This window comes from Lonchura striata, chromosome 2 (assembly GCF_046129695.1).
Source record: "Lonchura striata isolate bLonStr1 chromosome 2, bLonStr1.mat, whole genome shotgun sequence".
Taxonomy (NCBI): domain Eukaryota; kingdom Metazoa; phylum Chordata; class Aves; order Passeriformes; family Estrildidae; genus Lonchura; species Lonchura striata.
The window spans coordinates 78,409,212-78,435,026 of record NC_134604.1 but is presented as its reverse complement, the minus strand read 5'-3'; the positions used below and the strand labels follow the sequence as shown (position 1 = coordinate 78,435,026).

At 38.2% G+C, this 25,815-nt stretch overlaps 1 protein-coding gene and 1 long non-coding RNA gene across 5 annotated transcripts in view; one reads left to right on the top strand and one right to left on the bottom strand.

The window, feature by feature from the left end:
* The window catches only part of CLYBL (citramalyl-CoA lyase), a 164,476-nt gene that overhangs the window by 8,423 nt on the left and 130,238 nt on the right, over positions 1-25,815 (bottom strand). For 3 of the 4 annotated variants that reach the window (XM_021530260.2, XM_021530259.2, XM_077781498.1), the window contains exons 3-7: positions 19,620-19,808; positions 15,981-16,082; positions 14,135-14,228; positions 12,599-12,766; positions 7,517-7,641 (exon numbers count right to left, since the gene is read on the bottom strand). In XM_021530260.2, the coding sequence (XP_021385935.1) occupies positions 7,517-7,641; positions 12,599-12,766; positions 14,135-14,228; positions 15,981-16,082; positions 19,620-19,808 (678 nt within the window). Of the gene's footprint in view, positions 1-5,262; positions 5,319-7,516; positions 7,642-12,598; positions 12,767-14,134; positions 14,229-15,980; positions 16,083-19,619; positions 19,809-25,815 lie in introns of all 4 variants that reach the window. The other variant, XM_077781499.1, reaches the window with a different exon arrangement.
* The window catches only part of LOC110470546 (uncharacterized), a 75,934-nt gene that overhangs the window by 35,559 nt on the left and 14,560 nt on the right, over positions 1-25,815 (top strand). The window lies entirely within an intron of this gene.

Below are 25,815 nucleotides of genomic sequence, written 5' to 3'. Positions count from 1 at the left end.
TATTTCCATAGCCTCTCCTCTGGACCTTTTTACATTCACCCCTTTTCTCCAACAATATTATGGGTGGAAAGACATTTGTACACAAAATCTTTGGGGAAAAGAAGTGATCCCTGAAAAGGTTTGGCAAAGATATCTTCTTGGCAAGAGGAGATGCTCAGTGGGTCTCTGATCTGTTGAAGTGTGCATTGGGAGGGAATTCTGAAAAGTATAATCACCATTAAGTTTCTGTAGCCTTTTTGCTGATATGTAGAAAACATTAGAAATCACTACCTTTTGTTTCTTTTTGCCAGAGTAATCTTCCACTGAAGTAGAAGTAGTCAGTGAGTTCAGAGGATAAATCAGTTTGTAAAGCTAGAAGCAGGCCTGTTTGTTTGAGACAGGCTTCTGCCTCTAGGAACAGATGGAAGGACACAAAAGGTCAAGAAAGAAAGAGCAACAACCACATGAAATAGAGATTGATTTTTGCCTCAAATAACTCCTGAGCAGCAGTGCAAGAACTCTAACAGAAGAAACCCTTTCTAAAGCTCAACAGGTAGAAAGGACTTTGTGATCCTTCAAGTCCGCAGTGGGGCAGGAAAGATGAAGAACAAGGACCTACAAGGTCCTTCATTTCTTCTCCACCTGGCAGTACTCTTTCCAGCCCATATATAAGGGTTTTGCCCTGCTGTGTGAGCCAGACAAGCTGTTTTTCCGTCTTACAGTCCCCCAAGCTGCCTGAACCACCAGGGATAGCCCTTTCAGCTGGGATGGGCCTGGGGATACTGCTTGGTCCAGCTCCAGAAACTCCTCAGGCCACCAAAGTCTCTTCCTCTGTCTGAGCAAAAAAAATCTATTTAAGATCCCTGAATGAAAGGCAGATAGGAGGGGTTTTTATTGCTGTCTTTACATTTTCTTTAGTTACCTTCTTATTGTGGTTGATACCTTCCTGTGTGCTCCTCTAGAGCAGGAAGGAATAAAATTAAAGAAGCGGAGGAAAGTTCTAGAAATCAGGAATATTCTCCACTGGCTTTCATGCTCTGTCTTATACTGTATTGGGAACGGAAGAATCCTAGAGAGCACACTTGCTGCTGCCAAGAAAATCTTTATTTTATAGCACAAAAGCAGCTTCCTGGACAAACAGCCTATCCAACCATGCATTTTTTCTCCCTAGTGAGCATCATGGTTATTATATGGAATAACCATGGAATATGGAAAAGTGAAAAGTAACTGATACTAAGACTTTAGGATCCTTAGATGCCCTTCATTTAGTAATTTGGAATTAACTTGAGGTTTATAGTCATGGAAGCAATTTGTTAAATGCAAACGAGAAGATTCAATCTGAAAGTAAATAATGACAGGGCACAGACAGCATTTGATACTGAAGGGAAAGGTAGCTGTAAAATACAATGGAGTTGAGAAAAATAATAGTGAGGCTTGTTCTGCCAACAAGCATGGAATTGCCCATATTTTTTTCTATGTTTTTTTTTCTAATTTCAGATTAATTTTCTGAATAGAATTGAACAGCCATTTTTTACTGTGATTCTCTGTTTCAACTGACAGAGCTTTTGCAGAGATTCACTCCAGGTCCCTGGAAAAGCTGGCTAGCACAGAGAGGAGTGAAAAGGCAGCAAGACTGCTGCTACTTAAATTAACTGAAACAATATTTTGGCCGTACAGGCTTCTGAATTCCCTCAGTAAGGCTTAAAAAGAGCCATCTGGTCAGAACATTACCTCTCTAGTTAGAACCTGCTTTGGAAATTGAAATGAGGCTCATGAGCACTCGTTAATGCTTTTTAAACAGGGATTTCGGAGGTGGGCAGTTGCCTCGGTGTGTTGCTTGGTGCAGAGCAGGTTTTGGCACGATGGTGGGCAGGTGTCTGCAGTGTTGGGTGCCTTCCCACTCCATGCTCATAGCAAAGCAGTGCCTGCACTGGTAATGTGCCGACACAGCATGGCCCTTCCAAAGGCAACTCACCCTGCATTTACCTCCTTGAGCCGACAAGGATGGAGGAGTCATGCCTTGCTGGGGAGGAGCCCAGAGAGCTGCCATCCTCTGCAGGGCCTGTGTCCCCTGGAACAGGAGCAGCTGCCCCCTCCAGGGGCTACCTCCGGGTGGAAAGGCTATGGAGGCGCACAGATCCATCCTGCTCCCAGCTCATGGCAAAACTTCTCCCCGTGGGAAAGAGCAATGTGCCATCTAAGTCCTTCTCCCTCTGTGTTTTGGACACAGGTCTTTAATGAGTGGAGGAAAACAGATTAAGAGCTACTGAATGCCTGCTGGGGCGTGGAATGGGCAGAAGCTGGCAAGAAAATGTTTTTGTATGAGTTTCTGCCCTGCTTAGAAGCTTTTGCAGCCCCGTGTAGTAAAATCTGTCTCCTTTTCTCCCCACCTGGCATAACTCCCTCAGGACTGATTGCACCAATGTAGGAAACAGTATAGCACAAGCAATTAGCTAATACAGCCCCTTCTGCTCTATTGTAGAAGTTCAAAATCCACCCCAGATGGATCTTTCTAAGAGAAAAGCCTTCAACCATGACACAAAACACATTTATGAAGCATTTTTTCAAATCCTAAAAGTGTCTAGAGAAATTTTGAGTACTAATATGAGCTCTCTCAATCTCAGTTTTGACATTAAAATTTCATTTGGCTACTTTTTAAAAAGACAAACAACATAATCACGGTCCATTCTTAAATCCCACTAGCACTCTTCATCTTTGCATAGAGTTGCACCTGAGCCTGGACTTCTTAAGGCTCCTTAAAGTGGGAATTTATCACAAATTCCTGAATCCCCCCCTCTGCAGTGAAGAGAATACACATTATCTATTAACATAAAGGACAGCACATGCCCTGTTCTCTCGGAGGGAGGGCTGACAGCGCTGCAGCCCTGCACACACAGAGGTACCCTGTGCTGCCACTGCCGCCCTGGGATGGGATCCAGCTTGGCTGGTGGCACCTCAAAATTCAGCACTCTGTTCTGGGCAAGGGGAGTGGGGGCCTGGGCTGCTCCCTCATGCCCAGCTCTACCTAAAGCCCAAAGATATAATGCCCTGTAAGGCACAATAGAACCCCTGTGCATTGATGGGGTTTGATACAGCCCCATGCCAGAGGGATGCTCCCGTGCATCTCTTCCAAGAGGCACCCTTTGGACATGGTCCCACTTTCCTAGCAACCATGGGCTGGATTGAGATTGGGTGAATCCCATTTGGTTGGGGAGCCCTCCTGGGGTCCATAGCACCGCCAGGAGAGGGAAGAAAGTAGGGGGAGACCTCCCTGTGAGACAGTGGGAGCTGGAGCTGGCTGAAGCACAAGGGTGCATCGTCTCTAAGATACAGTGGCTTGGGGTAGCTATTCCTAAACAAAGAGCATTATAAGACAGCCACTGCTGGAAATTTCCATTCCTTTGTTGGGTTGATGCTGTGTAAATAAATGCATTCCTAAGATTTTTCATAATCCTGGAAAGGTCTGTAAATGAAACTGTATAGTTTGCCAAATCATTGGAGTTCATATATATTACTCCTCAGCTGCTGGGAACACTATATACAATGGCACAAAATATAATGCAAGAAACATATGCTAAAGGTCTTCTTAGAAGCACTCTGTGCATTTGTATGTGGCATGTACAAATATTTATTTTGATTTTCTCTATGGGATTTTAATATTCAACCCATATTACAGTTTGGCTTTGTTATACACTTACCTTAACTCTAAATAATCCTTACCTGACAAGTGACCTTAGCAGTAGCATTGAGTTATTCCCTAGTTTAATATGTGGGTGTTTGAAAGCTTTTGTAAATTATTATGTGAGATAAATGTGTAATCAACTTTTTACTTTATTCTTCTGTTTTTCCTTATATTTGAAATTTATTTAAAAGTAAGGCAATTTGGAAGTTTCAAGTTCAATAATGATATTGTGCCTGAGTATTTACACATTGAATGGATTAAAAATGAATTTTCAATGTCTTATATTTTTGTCATATAAAAACACTAACTACTTATATAAGAGATACAGTCCTGTATCCAGTGTACTGGCAATGTAAACTCAGGAGTTACTAAATAGTAAAGACTATTCTGTCCTCATTGTTCGAAGCGAGATATTTTTCTTAAAATAGGCTAATAACTTCTCCCACTAACTCTACCCCCTTAGATTCAGTTAATCTGTATTTATAAGATCACTTCCCTGTTTAACATAGTACAAATGCTTTAGAAATTTCTAACAGAAACTGTCCTTTAGACTACTGGAATTATGTTTATCATCCTTCTTTTTTTTTTTTATTTTTGAGCACACCGACATCTATCTTATATTTAGACTTTCCAACAGCTATACCTGCTTTCTTTAGGATGAGTATTTTAATTTTGAAAATCATATCCCCTAGTAATGCATTTCTACTGGAAAAATATTGAAATGACCTGGAAATAACACTTTTCTTTTTAAGCACTTTTCAGTTTTAGATCTCAAAGTTTTAGACGAAAGAGAGCACTTAATAAATAGTTGAATAAAATACAAAATGTGCTTTTTCAACATTTGTTTCTACTTGTCCAAAATACAGCATTACCATTTATTTTCTGGACATGTAATTTTTTTAGTTGGATTCCAAATGCAAAAAATAGCCCCACAAGCAAAACAACCTAGAAACCAAACCAAAGGAACACCTCAAATAGGACTATCTCCGTAAGGCAAGCCGAAATACTTCTGGCTAGCTGGTTAGCTCTGTAATTTCCTTCTGTTTGGACACTGCCACAGCAACTCTAATTCCACAGTGCTCATCTGAGAGCCTAATTTTTCCTGACCTCAGTACTCACATTTGGGGGCTACTATGTCAAAGCTTTTCAGCGTCCACGATGAAGTAGCGTGGTTCAGCCTTCTTTCAAAAGAAGATTATTATGGTAATTGTAGGTCTCAAATCAGAATAGATTATAAAAGCTTATTACTGTATTTTAAAGTAAAATATTTTTAACTAAGGGCATTACTCTTTAAATCAAATTAATAGCAAACTATGATTCCAGAGACTGCAGACAAGTAACTTATCTACCACACAAACAGCTGCACAAATCCCTCACATTTATTTTTTCCAGGCTTTCAACTTTGATTAATAGCATGGTAAAACCATGCAAGTCTCAACCATATTAACCACAGCTATATTTTTAGTCCTACTGACATGAAGACTTTAATATAATAAAAGGGAAAGGAAAACAGAAGAGGTGTTTCATTAGGACACGAGGATTACTGAAACCGCTGTGTGGAGCATTTGCCAGGAGGTGGTAAGGGAAGAGTTATTACTCACATTTTAGCATGTCGTTAGGATGTGGAGTGAGAGGATCCCTCAGTGAGATATGTTTGCTTTGGAAAAAAAATTAAGTAATCAGACCGTCCAAGCTCTTCTCACAGACACAGTCATAATAGCAAATTAGAAACTCAGTTAATGAGTTTCCAGCATTACATGGAAAACTATTTTTCCATTTTTGTTATAAAATCCAGTAATACGACAGTGCTACGAGATCCAGAGGTTCACATATTAACCTGCCAGTTCTTTTTTATTGATAGATGGCTACATGCAAAAATATATGAAGTGTGCAAGCTGGTTGGTTAAAAAAATAGCCTGCACTACAAACCCCCAGCAAATTTGCTCTTGCAGCTGATAAAAGAAGCTTATAACATATTTTAAAAGCATTAATGAAGAGAAAAAAAATCACCCAAACCCAAATAAACCCCCCTTGAATGGCTGACATAAACAAAAAACCTCAGCATTATGTCAGTAAAATAGCAGTTTCAAAAGAAATTTATATACTAACACTTGCCCAACATTAAATTAGTCAATATTTAACATGTTTGGCTTAATGGTTGTGTGATACTGAGACTAGAGTTAAATTTGGTCCAGTCTTCTAGTCGACTGCTCATATGACAGGGGTGTTCCTTAGACGAGGTTATGACACTAAATTCAGCTGAATGAATAGTATTAAGCACATCATAAAAAATATTTGTCTGAGTAAGTAGTTTGACTTTTTTCTTGCTGCATGTACCTACCTGCCTACACATTTGTACCAGCAGTATGTTTGTAACAATGCCTTTTGTAAGGGAGCCAAGCCTTGTAAATCGGAACAATGGGCAGAAGCAGTCAAATATTTTTTATTTCTATATAGTTTGCACGAAAAGAGCTACATTTCAAAATTGAGGTGGAGAGAACAAAGAGATCCAGGCATACAGCATCCTAATAGTGACCCTGAAATCACTGCTCTGGACAGCACCCAAACAGCATAGTCATGGCTGGAGTGGAAATAGCCAGGTACCACAAAGGGGATGCAATAGCCCAGCAAGGAGAAGGGCAGAGCAATAGCAAATACCTTGTCACACTTTAACTCTGAGAAGAAAGCATAACTTCTATTTTGACCTTTGCAGCATTTTTAATGCACGACATCCATAGCATCAGGAATGCAGGGGAACAGGGAAGGCAGACATCCCATTTTTTTCTAGCACACTAGAAAGTGGAAAAAATGTGCAGGAAACATTTGTATGGCACCAGTGAAAGTGAGACCCTATGCACAGTCTTACAAGGAACTTTTTGACCGGAGGGATTTGTCTTGAATGCCACACAAGCACTTGTGAACCATTCCCACTCACCTGCACTCCCCATTCTGACATTGGGACTTTCCTTTTTAACTAGCCCAGGCTTGGCTAAGACTAAGATAAACATGTTTGGCTGCAACTTTTTTTTTTTCTTTCAAAAAGAGGCAAACTGGATTATAGCAAATAACCTTTAAGATAATTAACTGACAATGCTGCAACTAGCATAAAATCTTCCTTCAGGCGACCCCTAATTTAAGTATTACTGGCACAAAGTGGAGACAGATTGTGCATCACCACTGCAATATTTACATAGCAGAAACCCACAGAGCAGGAAACGTGAGACTCAATGATGCACTAAATTAGGAACAATCATATTCTAGTGTTAATTTGCTTTCTCCTCTATCCAAAATTCAGGTCCAGCAATTGGTACAAATGCACATAAAACATTCCCATTTTTAATGATTAAGAACCTCAATCTGCAAGCAGTTTCACTCAAAAGTACATTCAATTACTACTGGACATGTTTGAGGGATCAAACCCCCAAAAGTGAAACAGGTCTACCAATTCAGAGATTTCTTTTAGAAACCAAAGGCTTCCTAATGCATTTGTTTCTTTCCATAAATGATATCTGTGCAAGCAATCTGAGTCCTCTGCCAGGCTACCTGACTTTTGGTTGCAAATATTTTCGTCTGATAGTAACACAGTTTTAATTCTCCGATGCTGTAGATGTTTGCAGGTACTCCAAGAATTAAAGTTAAAATGGGGAGGAAGGAAAAGATAGCCATTCTATTTCTAAATATATTGGGAAGTGATAAATTTATAATAGGCAGTATCCAGAGACAGATTTCACAAGCAATACTCTTAGTTACAGCACTTCGTAAAATAAAAGCAAAGAGCCATCACCAAGCTTCCTAACAGAATCTTAAATATTATTCAAATTTGGTTCCACTATGGCATATTAAGAAAATATTTACCTTGCCTATTCGCTGATGTTCCTCAAAAGCAGAAATCAGTTCTTGCGCCCACTTTATTTTTTCAGGGCTCGGAGAGAACTGTTCTTGGACAACAGCAATTTGGTTGGGGTGAATCACCTGCTTACCTACAAAGAAGATTAATAACACCAGAATCATGCATCGACAAACAGATGTTCAAGCAAAATGTTCCAACCACTTGAGGCTCTCATATGTCTTGCAGACTTTCTTGCTCTCTAACTAATTATTTTACTTGGTTTCTTTTATTTTTAAAACTGGAAGGCAGGCAGATAGCTTTGTGACAGATTTTTTAAAAAGTAAGAATACCTTGTGCTATGCTTGCATTCAGTATAGTTTGAAAGAACTCACGATTCTTTCTCCTCCCTCCCCATTTTGATCCATACATCTCTCAGTCATTTCAGGTGCAATTATTTGTCTTGGGCAGTCAATAACAATTAAGTATAATGCATTTTGAATTTGACTATATAAGTAACAGCTCCAGCCACTCTTAAGTAAGTTGTATTAAAGTGTGTTCAGAAAATGAGATCTGAAGAAGATGGCAAGAGTAGGGCTGAAAAATTATCAGTACCCGAAGCATCATTCCCTAAATTCTCAGTATTGGCTTAGCATCAAATAATCCTCAATGTTGTTTAAACTGTTGTTACTGCATCTATTGGTAGTTGCAGGTAGGCTGCAATATTTATTTAGTCACTCGTATAGCAAACAACCACCAGCAGTGCCCTGAGGCTTTATGAAGCAGTTTTTTTAATCCTTTCTTGTATAAACATAAGTTCAGAAAATAAAAATAGATGTTGTCTTTTTCACTAGAGATTTTCAAACGTGAATAGACAGCCACATAATCAGTTTTAATCTGTGATTGAATTTAGCTACCTTAAAACAAATACATGTCTAATTTGTCTGACACTTTAAAAAGTGCAGTGCTTGACGTTATTGGATCATTTATATGGGAATTTCACAGACTGGTGGGATTTCTGTGGTTTGCTTTTAAAGTGCATTAATAAAGGGAGGCTCCCGTAACTCCCAGCTTCCTTTGGAAGAAATGACTTTGCTCAGTGCCAGATAACAAAATCAGTTAGAGGGATGAGCCTGATCCTGCAAATCTGCCAGCAAGTGAGCAGTGCCCTGCAGCCCGAGGGTCCCACAGCCCCGCCGCCGCGGCAGCCTCGTGCGTGAGCGAGATTTTTGCACTTTGCCAGGACAAGTTGGAAGTGTCAGGACCTAAGGAGGTTCCCTGCACAACGGGGTCTGCTCCCGTGTTCTTACTGCCATTAAGCCAGCTGTACTTTAGGAATCAGCCCATCACTGGATCTGAGAAGTCTCATGCTTGAGCGCAGGAACACACCGATTTTTCATGAAATAACCACTGTAAAAAATCCCTGGGATTACTTTCATCAGGCTGCAGTGGGTCTGAGTGATAACCTTGAGTACAAAGAAACTCCACTTAATTAAATGAGCAAAGAAATAGTAGTCCTTTAGTGTTGCTACATTCCTTTTCTAAAATGCCATAAGTAGCTCAATTTTATTTCTTCTTAAACAATGTTTCGTTTATGACTTTACAGGCATACAAATATTACTTTGAAATTTCAATATCACAACTATTTAAAAAATACCTTAAATATAAGTAAAAGTTTAAACCTCATTAAGAATTATAATTTTTGAAAGAAATTATACAAATACTTTTTTTAAAATAATGTGTTTTATCTTAAGTGTACTCAGAGGTTTTTTAGTAATTTTAATAAAATGTCATAATTAATAAGCTGATGATGTTCCTAATTTGTAATACAACAAATTCTCCACGGCTAAATAATTAACTCAAAACTGAAGTGTGTACAAGAATTTTTTAAAAAATCCTTTTAAGAGCTAAATTTTTTGAAAAAATGTTGTGCATATTTTAAATTATATTTGAAGTAAATCTCTAATGATAAGAAAATAAAAAAAAACATAGATATGATTTTTTAAAATGTAAAACATTTCTGTAAAAAGACATGCTTTTAATAAAGATATCTATAGTAGCAAATTATACTTTTAATCATTAAAACACTACTGAACAATTTAGGGAGAATATAATCTAAGTTTTGATTTATAGCACTTGGTTGATTTTGGTCACAGACTACTTATCCAAATAACTGTATAACAGACACAGTGCCATTCAGGAACAAAGTAAATATTTTTAACAGAATTGTTGTTATTGACAAGTTACTGAGAGAGTGCAAAATTGCAAGACATTAAAATTTATGACCACGAAATCCTTTTTCCAGTACCACTTGATATATTGTGTTTTAAATCAATACTTGTCAAGTCTTTTAGGTAACTGTATGATGGTGTCATTTTAGTCTTCTACAAAAGACTGAAAAAGAGAGGACACCTAGACTGTTCTGTGTTTATATCTGCTTTCTCAGCATGTAGCATAGGACTTTTATAATGACTAAGTCAGCTGTTAAAGCTTATAGCAAGGTTTACCTAATTTTTTACATAAACATTCTTAAAACTATGCCCATTTATATAGGCAACACACTGATTTAAAGTCCAAAGGTACTGGCAGTGTAAAACATCTTGATGGATGTCTATGGATATATATATTCTTTTATAAATACACATATGAAAGGACTATTAATTTGGCTGGCTTACATTTGAAAACATTTGATTTTATGTTTATACACCCACTGAAGGAAAATCAGGCTAATTTTAAGATAATTGGAAAAGAAAACTTGGCTGCAATAAGCAGTGAGGTTTGCAATAATATTGAAATACCTGGTAAGTTCTTCATTATATTATTTTGCTCGTTTAATCCTGAGGGAAACTATTTGGTTACATTAAGGGCAATACAACTTTGCTAAATATTTTGGATTTACATTGCTTTTGAGGGTGGTGAGTTCAGCCCTGTTCATGCAAATAAATGTTCCAGCTATGAACGCTCAGACTATGCTAATTTCAGTTCTGTTGATTTCAATGATTTTGATTTTTTATTTAAAAAGTAGCAGGGAGGGATCTTATATTTAAAAATTAGAAGAATTGCACCTTTTGAATTTGTTATTAGATTGACATTTCAGTACTTTCACATTATCAGAGGACTGTCAGTGGCAAATACAATGTGCATACTTCTGCTTTATACAAGGTCATGGATTAAGCTGAGGCCCATTTGTAATTTTCTGTGATGAATGTGAAATTGGAAATGTTAAAATGTTTCACTTACATAGATTTGGAAAAACCCACTCGCATAGGTTTGGAAAAAGATGATTTTGCTATCAGTTTTGAAATTAGATTTTATTTTAATCAAAACAAGCAAGAAAGATTATAAAAATATTAGATAAACTGAGCACAAAAAAGAAAAAGAACAAGTGAAGTATTTTAGATTGACCTGAAATATTTTTTCCTTTTTTCAGAAGAAAGTGAAAAATGCTGTTTTGTTTTAGATCAAAAAGATTTTAATTTTTTTCCCCCACCAAATCAGTAGAGTCAGTATTGCCTCATCTCTAATTACAGTTGGACTGATTGTCAGGTTGTTTGCTGGATTTTGGAAATGTGTTAATGATAGCTGCAGAAAGGCAGGAGGCAAAGGGCAGGTGCTGTGAGAGCACCTTAATAAAATCTGTACTTTTCACAGATCCTTACTTGTGTATGCAAAGACAAGTATGACACACGTACAGCCAAGATAGAAAGTAATTTTACACCCTAAATTGCTACGTTACCTTTTTATTTGTTTTATGTCTGGACCCTGTTCTAAGGTCAGACAACTTCCACCATAAAGCCAGTGGAGTCCAAATCATCATCAGCATTGGTTATGCGGAACATTTCTAAATTTCCTAAATTGACAGCTTCAGTTAAGCATTTAAATGCACATAAAGTGTTCAAAAAGAGTGCTCTTAAAGGTTCTAGGCACCTGCAACTCCATCTTCTGTCAACAGGAGGTTCAGATGTTTATTTTTTTTCAAAAATCAAGCCTTTCCTTAAGTTAGGAAGCATTGGTTGAGACTAGGTAGCCGTCAGCAGGTGCTACCATTCAGCAGCTCTCTTTATTTTCCCAACTTCAAAGGCAGCCGAGGGAAGGGTGGAAGTCCACACGGCCGTGGATAATGTAGCTGTGAGGAACTAACTATTTCAGCTCCAAAATGAGACTTGGGCTTGCAAATGCCAAAGCTCAACAGACAGTAAAGCAGACTTTTTAAATCAAGGTGCTGAAAAGCATCGATTGCTATTCTTTCACTGACATGCCAAGGTCACTTAAAATGGCACTTATTTTTGTTTGGTGCTTTAAAATATTATATACAGCTAACTGTAAAACCAAAGTTTGCTGGGTGGCATTGCTAGGATCCATGTTTTTGGTAACAGAAACCTAAGAGATGTACTGTTCTCATATGTGTATCCTGGATGATGGTCAGAGAAAAATAATGTGGTGTTTGTCCTGAGTGTTAGAATTATCTCATGCTGTGTCAAATGGCTTCTTTCTATTGCAACCCCCCAATCTTTGGTGGCTGTACTGTCACAACAAGATGTCCGAGTGACCTGGTACACCAATCACGGGGTAACAGGCTGCATTACAGGACTGTGGGGCAAGGAGCCTGCTGCTCTTGCTGTCTGCCAACACCCATAGGTGTCATCAGCACTTACTGGGGGAAAAGTCAGGAGATGCAAAACAAACCAAAGAAAACAATGAGAAAAATTTTCCCCTAGCAGCTAGCATATGAGATTTACTTCTCAATTTTTTTTCCTAAAAAGTATTTTTAAACTGCTGCTGTTGTTCAAACAAAGAGAGAGGGCTCCAGGTGTGGAGGAGCCATTGCAGAGTACAGGATTGCCTTTCCTGTGCTCTGTGAAGGGAGGAATCACTGCACAGCCTCTACCCCAACTTCTCCTCAAAACACGCTTCATGGCATACGGTTTCAAAAAGCAGCCTGTGACTTTTCAGGCAAAAAATGTGAAGAAGAAGAGATTGATACCAATGAGTTTTTCAATAAATTACCTGAAACAAAAATCAAGTTATTTGTCTAAGTGACAGTAAACATAGCAACCTATTTAAAATGAACAAGATCCACATTCTTTTGAGACGTCGGCAGAAAGTCGTACCGGTGAATCCCATTGAGGCGCCTTCCCTCGATTGCCTGCGGAGCCCATCTTCATCATGGAAATCAATGTAAACAAGGTCTACTGCTTGAAGGCCAAATGCCTTTGCTGTGACTATTATTTTTTGCCTGGCATATAGAATATCATGAGTTTCCTTACTGCTTGTTGCACCTAAGAAAATAACGAGAACAAAGAAAAGCTGACAAGAGTGTTTTAAATCTTTCTGTTTTAAAGATTTCTTATGTTAAGAAACGAGGGAAACTTCAAGATTCTATTTAACTGATTCAGAAAACAGAAAAGGGATGTAAGGCTATACTGTAGAGTCAAAATTATACTATTCTGAAAAAAAAAAGGAAAGCCGCTTTAGCAAAAATAAAAAGAAACATCCCTCTAGAGACTAACTTATAAATTCAGATTTTGATTTAATTTAAATCAGAAGTTGAAAGCCTGAAGTCAGTGAAAGCTTTGTCTGGTAAGGACTGCTGACTTGGCTAAAATGAAAGTAATTATTTGAGTTTACTATTTACTGCATGTACAGTGAAAAGCATTGCAGCAAGAGAAGCTTTACGCAAATTGATATACTGGGTCCAACTAAATGGTTAAAAAATTCACACTGAGAATAGAATTGCACTTTCCTTGGTTCTGATTCTTGTCACAACTGATGTCCTAAGCTGAATATTTAAGCTTTAATATTTGAATGAAAAATTGATGGTAGATGACTTCTGAGAAGAAGCAAAAGTATTCATGAGACTTCATGTGCTCACAGGCTATCTGCTAAGCAATGTACTCATGTGAAGGCTGGTGGGAAAAAAATAATAACAACAATAATAACCATAAGGTAACTATTTAGATAGACATTTTCAGTCTGTAAAGAATATTTAAATAAAGCAATGCTGATTTTTGCATTAACATACTTATTCTTAATGTAGAAGTTCATAGCTCTGTGCTTTTGTCTGTAAATCAGAAGCTAAGTGCCCTCTTATAAAAGAAATAGTGAAGCACTTTTTATTTTTTAGGAAGACTAATAGTGCTTTCATGTGAATATGTGGCTGTATTGACATATGACATCTTTAAAATAAATTTATGAAAGCAAAATGTAGCAGTAGTGTATTTGTGCTTGATGTCAAAAGCCTGAGTGACAGTTGTATGTAAAGAAGTGGTGGACACCAGAATTTTAGGACTTTCAAATGTAGTTCTAAAAAGCATGTGAATGCTTATGTATACAATATTTTAAATTTATTTCAGTGACTCAGCAGGGTGAGGGTTTTTTTGTCTGTCTGTTTTTTTTTTTTTTTTTTTTTTTCATTAACTTTTAGTATTGACTGGCAAAAAGCACAAGAAAATCTCAGTGCCCTGTAACACAAGGACCATGTTTTAAATTGCCAGTGGTATATTCTGTACTGAAAAGACATTAAGGAGTAAAATGAAAATGGAAAATGCAGATTCAAGCATCATTAATTATTGCTGTCAGAAATTTCACAGACTTCTCCAAAGCAAATGCCATACATAAACATTTATAGTAAAGAGACAAGTAACAACCTATGCTGGCACGGAAATCCTCTCCTCCAAAGACAACTGCATCCAAATGAAAGCCAACCTGGGATCCTGTTCTCAGTGCTTCTTCACAGACAGCCTTCAAATGAGAACAGAACAGAATATCAGTGTCTACAGAAATGCAGGATGCAGAGAGACTACAGAAGCTATTACAGCAACTGAGAGTTACCAAAATCCTTCCGAGAATATTGCTCCTATTAAGCAAAGCCACTGCAGGTGCTCGACAATGCCCAGTGCTTTAAAATGACTCAGCAAAAGAGAAAAAGTATTTTGCTTTCCCTAAGCACCCAGATAGCAAATACTGGACATCAATAACAGGTTCCCCACCTTCTGCTTTACATTATGCCCCAGGTGTTACTGTGACCAGTTCTTCAGATATTTATGTTGCAATATGAAAAAAAAATCATTTGGCAAATATTGCTTAACACCAAACAAAAAGTATTAAATGTGATTAGTTTGACAAGCAATATTCTCTGCATGAGAAATAGAAATAAAGATCAGAAACTCTTTTATGAAATAAATAATATGAATGGTTTGCAATTATTTTAAGTTCCTTACAAGGTAGAAGGATTGCCAATTTAAAGTCTCTGGCTACATATAACTAAAATTAAGCTAAGGAAGTTAAAAATGTAACAAGTGCTGCAGAAAAAAGCATTAAAATAAAAGTAAAACAATTTTGCTGCTGTAGCTTTTTTATGAGGAGAGTAGTATTGCTATTTTATATTGATTTTGGATAATATTAGTATTTTTTAAGGCTAAGGTACATGGAGAAAGACAAGCAATTACCAGCTCTACTAATGGGTGTTCCTCTATGGCAGCTGGTGGGACACAGAATTATTCTGTAACAGAGTGTGCTTTAAAAAGGAACTCTCCTGCCAGCATCAGCAACTGCAACATTAAACCTCCACTATAAAATACTGTAGGTGAAGAAAAACCTGAATGGTTTAATATATGATCTAATTCTGTGTTTGCACACCGGACAGGAGCATGTCCATTTGGATATGGCTTTATCATGCTCACAGATAGGTTAGTGTGTGCTGTAAGATAAATGGCTGTATCAAACGATCAGGCTGCCTGTGAGGTACTTCTGGAAGTACTTCTGATCTGTGTGTCCTCAGCTGGTCTGAAACTTTTCCCTTAGAGCTTGGGAGGGGAACGCAGAGTTCCTTGCGCATGCATGAGCCCTTCTGTTTCATTATCACATTTCCTTGCCATTCTGAAAAACCTGGACTCAGTAGTAAGGGTTGGGGAGTGATTTATATTAAAATGAAATTAATAAATTAGATTTGATCTGAAATTACCCTAAAAAATGAGCATGTTTTTCAGGTATTTTCAAAGTTAATTCTGTTTCTAATTTTAGCATTAAACACTCCATCATACAAAGAAATGATAACATGGAATTTGGTTTTAATGTTATTAGTAGAAACTATTATAAAGAAGCAAGTTTAGCAATAGTGAAATTATTATTAACCCTTATTTCAAACTAAGTGTTATACAAAAGTTGCATCTGTCTGCAACATTGAGTATTCCAAATCTTTGGAGAGGCCCTTTTCCACTCCAAGTGCGCTCAAAACAGTAACAGGAATGAAGAGAGGTTTTGATATTTGTTGTGGACTGTCTGGAACTGTCTGGAACATAAATTCAAATACTTTGAATTTATGAAGGCCTTTACAATGCAAACATCAGAGTTCAAATGTTTTTGGGGATTGAACAATATGTTTTGTATTTTTTAACCTCTTTTCCTTAGTGAAATCAGGGACAGACTGAGGAGAATTCTGCTTATCCTAATTTGCTGAGATGGCAAATTATGAACACTTCAAGACTTTCTTACCTTAAAATTCAGCAAGCCCATTGCAGTTTCCACAAAGGGGATAAAATTCATTGGTTCTACAAGTGTTCGGCCTTTTAGGTGATGCAAGAATTTGTCTGAAAACTAAAACTATACAGAATGAGCTATCAGAGGGAAAAAAAGACAGTCTACATGTATACAAAACATGGCAAATATTCACCTGACTGTAACAAACACCCCTACCCACCCCAAAACCTGACAACTAAAAAAATTAGAATAGCTTTTAACAAGGCCTGTGATTTGAAACTGCAGCATTCCCATACATTTCTAAATTTGGAGGCTGGTTTGCAAGGAAAAAAAAATAAAAAAAAAAAAATCCAAGCTTAGCACCTCTCACCCTGGCTTAGTGAAATGCAAATCTGTGGGCTCTGGAAAACAATGAAGTGCTGCTGTACCTGAGGTCCAGTTTTGTTTCAGGTCCAGCACTGCCATCAGTGGAAGCGCTCCCCAGCCTTCTAAGTGGCATCCGTATTATTCATTACGGCACCGTTACCCTTTTGTTCAATAGGCTTTTCTTCATAATTTTTTAGCTTACCTAGGAAGGCCTTAAAAAGGAAGTTTAATTCTTTGAAGACCAAAGCTTGCCAATTTTTTCCATGAGACCAGTTCACAGCTAGCTCTGAGCTGCCAGTGGGGTAGCCCAAATTCCAAAATCTATCATCTGGAAACATACAAAAGCTCTTGCACAGATTTTTTTCCCCTTTCAAAAGGGAAAAAAAAAAAAAAAAAAAAGGAGGGGGGAAAACCTTCAGCCCTATATTGTAAATGTATTATGTCTGTCCAGATCAAGTAATTTGCGTCAAGATAAACATATTGCAGGTACTGAAAAAATGTTAGTAAATAAAGACAAAAATCACATATGCATATAGTTTAAATTTAAGGAATATTCAACTATTAATGGATATCAAAGGAAAGGGAATTTTAATCATCTCTCCATTCAGTCTCAGTTGGGTAAATCATATCTAAGAGATTTGCATAAATATAAACCATCAAAGACTTTTCATCTTCAAAGGGGGTTTCAAGACCCTATAAGCTTTGTACTGTAATCATCGCAGGTCACAACCCTGCAGGAATAAGGCTGCTATGGCAACATAAAAAACTAATGCTTAAGGCTTAGCATAATATTCTGACTAATAGAAAGGAAACTCATTTTAAAAGCTGGCAGCCTATTTACCAGAAGCTGGATTAGAGGTGTTATTTCCCCTTTTAGCTTCCCCCCACCACCCCTCCCCAAAAGAAGGAAAATCTAATCACCCAGATCTTGAAAAAAAAAACGGTTTCCAGCAATTTTCAGTAACTTTACAATTAGGCCAAAATAAATCACAGCTTTCTCCGATGAAGAATTCTGCCCTCCCATCTCTGCTCTGCATCATCACCATGGCCCTCTTGGTAACTTTTCTTTAGTGAGGAGAATTCTACTCAAAAATGTGCAAGGAGGAAAAAAATCAATTCAATTCACTCTGTACAGTATGGCAGGTTACTACAGTGACAGAAAACAGTAAAGTTCACCCACGCAAATGAAGAAAATGAGGTAATATAATAGTATCAGTTTATCTTCTTAAGACTCTTACCTGATTTTTAGTTTTTTAAGAGAAAAAAAGTAAAAAGTGCTAATGTGTGTATATTTTAGGTGCAAGTTAAATAGTAGAATTCTTGTTTATTTTAAAATATTTTAAAAGTTACACTCCTGGAATTTTTGCTATCTTTTGTTTTGAAGGTAAAGCAAAAAAAAAGCACATTTAATTAAATATTGCCTCCCTTTCTCTCCCTTGTAAAAGATTTGCAATAAGCACCAATACAAAAGGTAACGAGTGGAGAAGTTTCAATTAATTTTTTTTTTTTCAAAAGGAGACGATTAAATGTTTCCGGCCCGGTAAAGTGTTCATTTCAGGGAGAAAGGGGAAAAAAAAAGAAGAAGGCGGAGGAGAAAAAAACCCCACAAAGCTTGGGGAGGGGATGAAGTAGCAAGGCCTCAGCAATTCTTTCAATTCCAGTGCACACCCAATAGTGTGTCGGGAAGAATGCACACTGGTCGGGATTTGTGGGAGAATTGTCCCGCCACAAAGGAGGGAGAGTTACGCTTGTTATAGTCCAATAAGCCATGCCAGTCAAACAAGTACCCACACTAGGGACAAAAGGAAAGCAAGAGATTCTCACACAAAAGAAAACAAGTAAGCCCATCTTTTAGTTGTGCATCAGCCTCCAGGTTTTCTGCTGCACATAAATAAAAATGAAGGGGGGGAGCGGGTGTGCGTGGGGGGAAAGAAACAGCTTCTGGGAGGCTGAAAAATCATGCTGGAGTGAATTTTTTGAGGATTGGGAAAAGAAGGCAGCGGTGTTAGGCAGAGTATGTTCTTTGTGTGCAAAGGTTGGGCAAAGGGGGAGCGAAGCAAAAGAAGGACAATGAGGCAGAAGCTTCTGGGGTTGGCTTGTTTTCCATGATGGAAATGAAACTTAGTGACAGGGAAAGCAGAAGAGGATGAGGGCACAAAGAGCCCTGGCATCTCATCTCCCTGCAAAACCTACTTGGTGGCAGCGAGGGCTCTGCCATTTTGGTATCATGAATATTCATCACTGACAAGTTCTGTCTAACACTTACACGGCTGTAAACCCTGAGAGGTGCACTCTGGTTAATTTAATTACCCGTTGGTGGAAGGGGATGGCAAACCTTCCATGGCGAGTGGTGGAGGCCGAAGGGGCAGCGCCATGGAACGGACGGGGTCCGTCACGCACCCGGAGAACGGGGCTGTGCTCCCTTGTGCGTTCAGGCCCAGCTCCATGGTTTGATCAAGGTTAGGTGCTGAGATTAAAATAGATCCTCACACGCCTGCCTGCCTTGCATCACAGCTTGCACACTTACTAGTTGCTTAGCTAGTGGTTTGCAAATATACAAAGTGAATAATTAAGCATTATTCCTTTACTGGTGTGTTACAGCAATAATGGTGTATTCAAACAAGTATCCCTCTTTTTTGACAATTAAAACAATTACAGCATAATTAGGCCTATTTCAAAGTTTTCTTAAGTAATTTGACATGCCAACCATTTACATTTCAGGTTTTTATTGGCTGAAAAGTCAGTTGTGAAACACAAACACACCTGTCAGCAATTAAAAAGGAAGAAGTAGAGAACTGTTCAGGAAATAATATCTGTGCTAATTAAAAACACTAGTTAAAAGCTTCCTGTTTGTTCCTCCAGTTGCCCCAAGGAGTGACCTTCCCCCCAACCCATTTTTTCATATGTTGCTAACATGGTTTCCCATCTCCTGCTTGCAATGCACATAACTAAGGCTCTTGGGCAGACAATTTTGCTTGTTAGGGTAGTCTGAGAAGAGTCAGGCACTTACCCTTCTACTTTTGATAATATAATCTGACAGCCATACTGGTTCTTTGTCAACTGTGGGAGAAATACACCTGGTTTTCTTTATAAACGTGTTCCATATTTGCTCTTTATACAGTACGTCACACACACATTTAAGTGGATGCACTGCCCAGTTACCTCAGACGAGCAGCAACATCATATGGTATTTGCAGCCTTCCTCTTAACTCACAGTAATTCATCTCTGCACCTGGTGAACTTGGCCCAACAGCTTCAGTCAAAAGCTACTGTGTTGTTGGTACTCACCCATCTTATTTCCTCAACATTTTCAACCTTTGGCAGCATCATGCTTGAAGGAAGAGTCTTGGACTGCAAAATCACCTCTAGATCTTCTTCTGCAAGGCCACTGGACACAGAGTTTATCCTGACACATTTTTCAGCATGGCCAAAGTCAAACTCTTCAAGGGTTTTCACGATGCTCAGTCTTGCTTCTCTCTGCAGTACATATGAGTTCAGATGCACAAGAAAAGAAAAAGAAAGCATATTTTCTATTGACAGAAAAATACACTGAGAAGAAAACTTGTTGAAATCACATGGGGGGAAAGCTAGACAGCTAGTATAGTGGTTTCCCCAAAATGTCTGTTACTCTTGGACTTTATTGAAGCAGTCATCATCAGAACCACACAATTTTACCTTCCTTTTTACTGTTTCTTTATAACTGGTAAATTCAATGAATGGGATTTTTACTACTTGCAGAAAGCAAGGGTTTTGTGTCTGCTAGTGCTGAACATGTGTAACAAACACAAATCTTTATGCTAACAAAATGTGTTGCACTAACTGCCTGTTCTCTCAAAAATGGCATATTCTTAAATTTGCATTAAAAATAATTTTTGTAATTTAGCTCTGTAATTTTGCCTGAATGTAAAAATGTACATATATATATATATATATATATACACACCTATTTGGTTTTCCTTGACTCCATGTATTCAAAGTGCATCAAAGGCAGTGATAGAATTCACAACTTGCATATAAAATGCTGAAATAACTCCAAGGTTTTTCTTTGACCACATGAAAGGGTATTCTGTTGGCACAAAATAAAATCTCCAAAGACACACACTTCTCCTGGTCATTTGCTGTTTTTGTGAATGTAAATTTACAAATCTGTTTAACAGTTGATTTTCATAAAGAATACTGGCATGCTTTTCTGAAATGAAATGCATTTCTTGGTCTAGAGAAGGGGTAGGGGTTGAAGGAAGATGCTGGGATCCTTGCTCCCTGCCAACTGAAGTTTCAACCCCAAATTCCTTCCACTCACCAACAGCCCCTAACAAATTTGCATTGTCAAAATGCACACTTATCATTTCATTTGTGAAGACTTTTTATGGGGCTAATAAAACTTTAAAGCTCCTGACTCATGGAGGCTCAGGAATTACTTTAACAATATGCAGTTGCTGAATAGAGATGCTTTTCAAGAAAAAAGGGTAAAAAACAACAACAACAACAACAACAACAACAACAAAAATCATCAAAGTTAATATTCAGGCTAATACAAATCAGCAAGAGAGCACATGACAGTAGATTTAAACCAGACGGATGCAAACCTCTGCCGGCAAGAGGGGAAGAGGTGGTTTCCCAATGTGGTCTGAGTTAAACAGTGTGAGGGAACAGTAGCTTACAGTTGTCAGGACCGATGAGGACAGGGTCTCCCAGGCCAGTTTAAGACAGCTCTGCAGTGTACTGATTTACAGGGCTGGGACCCCTGATAATTAGGGTAAGTTTAGAGAAAAGCAATTCGTGGCTCTAACTGGTTGAAAGGAAGGAATAATGAAGCAGAAAGTTAATGAAATCTGAAGCGAACAACCTCCAGCTTGGGGCTACTAGCTGTGCTCCTCCGAAGGCTGGGAGCATATGCCCATTAATCGGACAGACGGGAACAAGGCACCCACGTATGTATCCCTGGGCTGCGATCAAGGGGCATGTTCAGAGGGAATCTCTGCAACCCAAACCACTTGAACTGCTGTGAATGGACTCTGTCTGGAGCCATTAGGAAACCCACATAAAGATGCACGCAGTTTAGTACAAGCATGTCCAGCTGGAAGACAGCTCTGGTGCATGGCTGTCTGAAATGGCTCTTCCAAATTAGGTAAACCCAACCATATGATGCCAGTACTGGGAAATACAAATCCCCTATGTTTTCCTTTTCTTACCTGGGGTAATGGGTTTCTAGGGCTGGGCTGAAAGTTTCTGGACATGAAGCAGAAGGGTGGCTTAAAAACACGCTCCAAACCAATTTATGTTTTTAATTAAAGTAAGATTATCACCGTTTCAGCAAACACCGATGCAATTTGCAAAAGAGAGATCGTCCCAAAGTATCACTTAAGGCAGCGCTCAATTCCAGCTGAAGGCACATCTCCAGCAAACTTGCAGCCTAATTTGTTATGATTTTTTTTTCAGAGTATAATAATGAGCACTAGAGCATCTCATATCTATTTTTCTCCTCAGTCTGCAAACTCCCTTCCCAAAAAAGACAGATCGTGTCTTTCTAGGTATATTTCCATACAAAACACTTATTAACAGGCTGTTGCTGTTATCAATTTACATAAACTAAATGTGCAGCCCTCTGGTACGTATCCCAAAAATAACCAACAACTTCACTGAATTTATACCAAGCAACAAACATGGGGAGGGGGTTGATGTTTTTTCCCATATTTTAATAGAAAATATGTTGCTATGTTAGTTAACACACCCATGCCATCTGTTGGGTTGAGAATTGATGCGTTTTCTTAGAACCACTATGTATTAGATCTGTCTGCCTAGATACCCCAGGAATGGAAATGTTTCCTTTCCATGATATAATACTTCTAGTCACTACAGTTTCCACAGCAAGAATAAATTCATGGTTTTAATTCTGGAACAAACTGATGGGACCTGACTGTCAAAGCCAGAGCTTGGGAGGGGGCTGACTCTGTGCCTACCCTTCCTACAATGGAGCAAATCCAACTGATGTTAGTGGGGAGTATCAGGTTCCCATAAAGGTTTCCAATAAAACATTTCATGGGTAAATAAAAAAATTATATACTAAAACCTTTGACCAAATGTGCTAAAACCATGGAGAAAAGGGAGAGCCCCTTCTGCCTCATTAGACAGGGAAATGTAGATGCTATTCTTATTGTAGAATTCATGCAACAGCTAAAATCCTAACCTAGATAAACTACTCCAAAATTGTAACAGAGAAAAAGGTAGTCCTTGAACAATAATATCCTTACTGCCAAGAATGAGAAAACTAGGATTTTTCAGGAATAGTGAGAAAAATATTTGCCCTGTTCTTCGCATGAGAACTATAACGTCAGATAATAGTTTGTAATAAAAGAATAGCTGATAAAGGAATAAACTCAATCATTAAGTAAAATATTTCATGCTCAAATAGCTTGGGATGGTGGTATCCTCCTTGGGTCCCATGTGAATTGCGTTACTTATCAAACTGAACATGAGAGAAAGACAACAGAGAGCTTCATGGTAAATAGTGATACTATTAAAAAACTTTAAATTTGTGCTGGAAAGCTTACTGAGGAAAATAAAATGGTTGGTCAGGGTGACTACTTTAGCACCTCTTCTGTTTGACCCTGAGGAGGACACAGGAAGAAGTTCATTACCACGTGCAGCTATGCCAACTGGTGAAGATAAAGGTTTTGGTGACGCAGCATTGCTGACAAATCCATTGCTACCCAAACACACACGCACCGAAATTAAAAATGGGAATACGCACATTGCCGGCTCCACTGGCACCCATTAAACCTAATAACTAACCATCCTCATGAGTTTCTAGCTCTGAATTATCAAATCTGCAAAGAAAACAACATCCGTCCACTTTTACACTCCAGTGGAAGAGGTGGTCCCTCGCGGCAGGGCTGCGCAGTCTCGCCATCTGGAGAATAAATCGAGTGTGAAGTACAGTATAGTTTGGGACCAAGCTCCGTGGCGGCAGCCCAGCAGTTAGTTCATTAGTCCCAAACTTGCGGGGATTAGTGCGGTATCAGCTCTACTGTCGGATGGGATCAGGCAGGCAGAGCGCGAGACTTGGGGAAGGGGGTGGCGGCAAAGAAGACGCCCCTTGGGCTTATTGATAAAATCACACTGTATTAGTGCACCTGAATATGTGCTTTTGGTAACAGTATTTGGAAACAGTTTCCCATCATCTGAATCACTATCTTTCCACTTCTCCTTTTTTTCTTTTTCTCACCTTTTTTTACCTGTACATTGTATGTCAAAACTTGGAAATTTCCACTTCAGAACTGAAAAACTAAAGAAGAAAGAATGCCATAGAACTGGAAGTTCAGCCACCCACTCACCTTGGGCACACTGTTAATATAGAAAAAGATGGTCAGATTAACAGCAGATGGAAAAATTACATTTTTTTCTTGTCAAACTGCTACAATTCCCAACAATCCTGCTTTTCAGCACTTTTTTTTGGATTTCTGGACCTACCTGATTTTCAGGACAAAATCTCTGCTTTGCTTTATTTTTCTTGCCTAGCCTTCCCTCTTTTTTTTAATGACCTCCATGTCTTAGTGTAAAGACAGTGGTCATACTTAAATATATGTTTGTATATAGATCTCATCCTCTTAACATCTTTTACTAATGGTTCCTCATACAGAAATGTAAATATATGAGGCACTAAAATGGCAGGCCAGAATCTATCATCCTCAATGCCATAATAAGTTGGCATGTTTCAAATAAGAGAGGAAAAATTAATTACTATAATCACAATTCAAGTTCTTTTTTTTGTGACATGTCTGACATGGTAAAAACATATAATTATGTGTTAATGTTAATTCCTTGGAGTGGTTTGTTTACAGAATTTGACATTGCTGAATCTTTTGTCACTTGTATTAGTGCATGCCATACAAATGCATGTCTCAAATAAGATTTTGCAGAAGAGCACATAAATATTATATACCTATAGCAGCTTTTGTGCATAATAGAGTTTCTTCAGGGGGAAAGTCTCACACTTTCTCCATGCATAGCTCTCCATCAATGAAGTGATGCCATACAGAGTGATAGCATACAAATGTTTAGTTTCAAATTCACAAATAGGACTGGCAAGAGAAAAGATGAATTACATTTGTTTTTAAGGAAACAAAGAGAACCATAAATGTGGAGTGGAGCACTTCTGAGAGCAGCAGGTACTTGTCTCATGAGACTTGCTTTCTACCTTATATATATCAGGTACTTGTGAGAATAAATCTTTTAAATAGCAAGTACATATTTCTAGTTAGTCTTGTTGGACTGAAAAACTGAAAAACTGTGCTGTAAAATATGCACAAAGCTTCGAGGAAGTGGTCATAAAATGTTTTCTTATTTTTACCTCTGAGCAGATAATCAGTTAACAAGTTTTTAAAGATTTAATGAATTTTAGAACACATTTTCTTTTGGTTCAACATGGCACACACCAAACCCACCATGTAACCCGTCCTAAAGGAAAAAGGGCAGGAGTGGGGAGAAACAGGGAGAATAGAGTTTCCATCATGTGTGTTGCTGTCTCTCCTCTGTATTTCAGGTAAACATACATAACATACATTTTAGCATACTGCAAAACACTGATTTTGCTGCTACTCTTTCCTGAAATCTTCATATTATTTCTTTAGTAATTATTTGGTTTTTTTTTTGTTTTTTTTTTTTTTTTAATACCAACCTTTTCACTTGTCTGAAAAAGATTCTTCATGACATCAAAATGAATCATCTAACTCTGTGCAATTCTGGCATCTGCTGCTTTTCTCTTTGCTCTGCTAATTGTCCTTACATGCAGTACATGGTCTAGCAACACTAAAATGATGCAAATGTCAGTAGTCAGTATTGCGAACTAAGCAGCAATTTAATTATGCTCGGCTGAGGAAGCCAAATGTATTTGCCCGTTTCTCTAGAAGTTTCATTTAAGGTCTGGGAACACATCAGGGTACTTATCAACAGAAGCTACCCTATATTTTTAAAAGACAAGATCTCTAAAAGCTGTCCAGAAGCAGCTGGGAGTGTTTGCTGCCATGCAAGCCTCTCCCTCCCTCTACCACCATGGACAATGTGGGTCCTGAAGATATTAGGTGGGGGTCTATCCAACACCATCAGAGTTGGGCAATTTCCATATATGGTGGTCAGGTGGCCTGTCCTGAGATGCTGTGAATGTGGAGAATCAGTGAACAAGAGCCTGAAGTTGTCTCAGCCAGCAGCCAGGAGCCAGGGCTCATAAATCCCAATAAAGCTTTAGGGGTGCTCAGCTAGGTCAGTACTAAATTTCTGCAGACCCTGACTATCCAAGGATGTGGATATGAATGCAACAGCAAGACAGTTTCACAAGTTGTAATCAAGGTATTTTTCTGACTTGCACATATCTCAGAGAAATTTAAACAGAGGCCAGTAGTCTGCTAGAATGCTCATAGAAATATCTATATAATATGAAGACTGAATATAAATGTCTCAGCAGCAAAAATGATACAGCATGGTATAT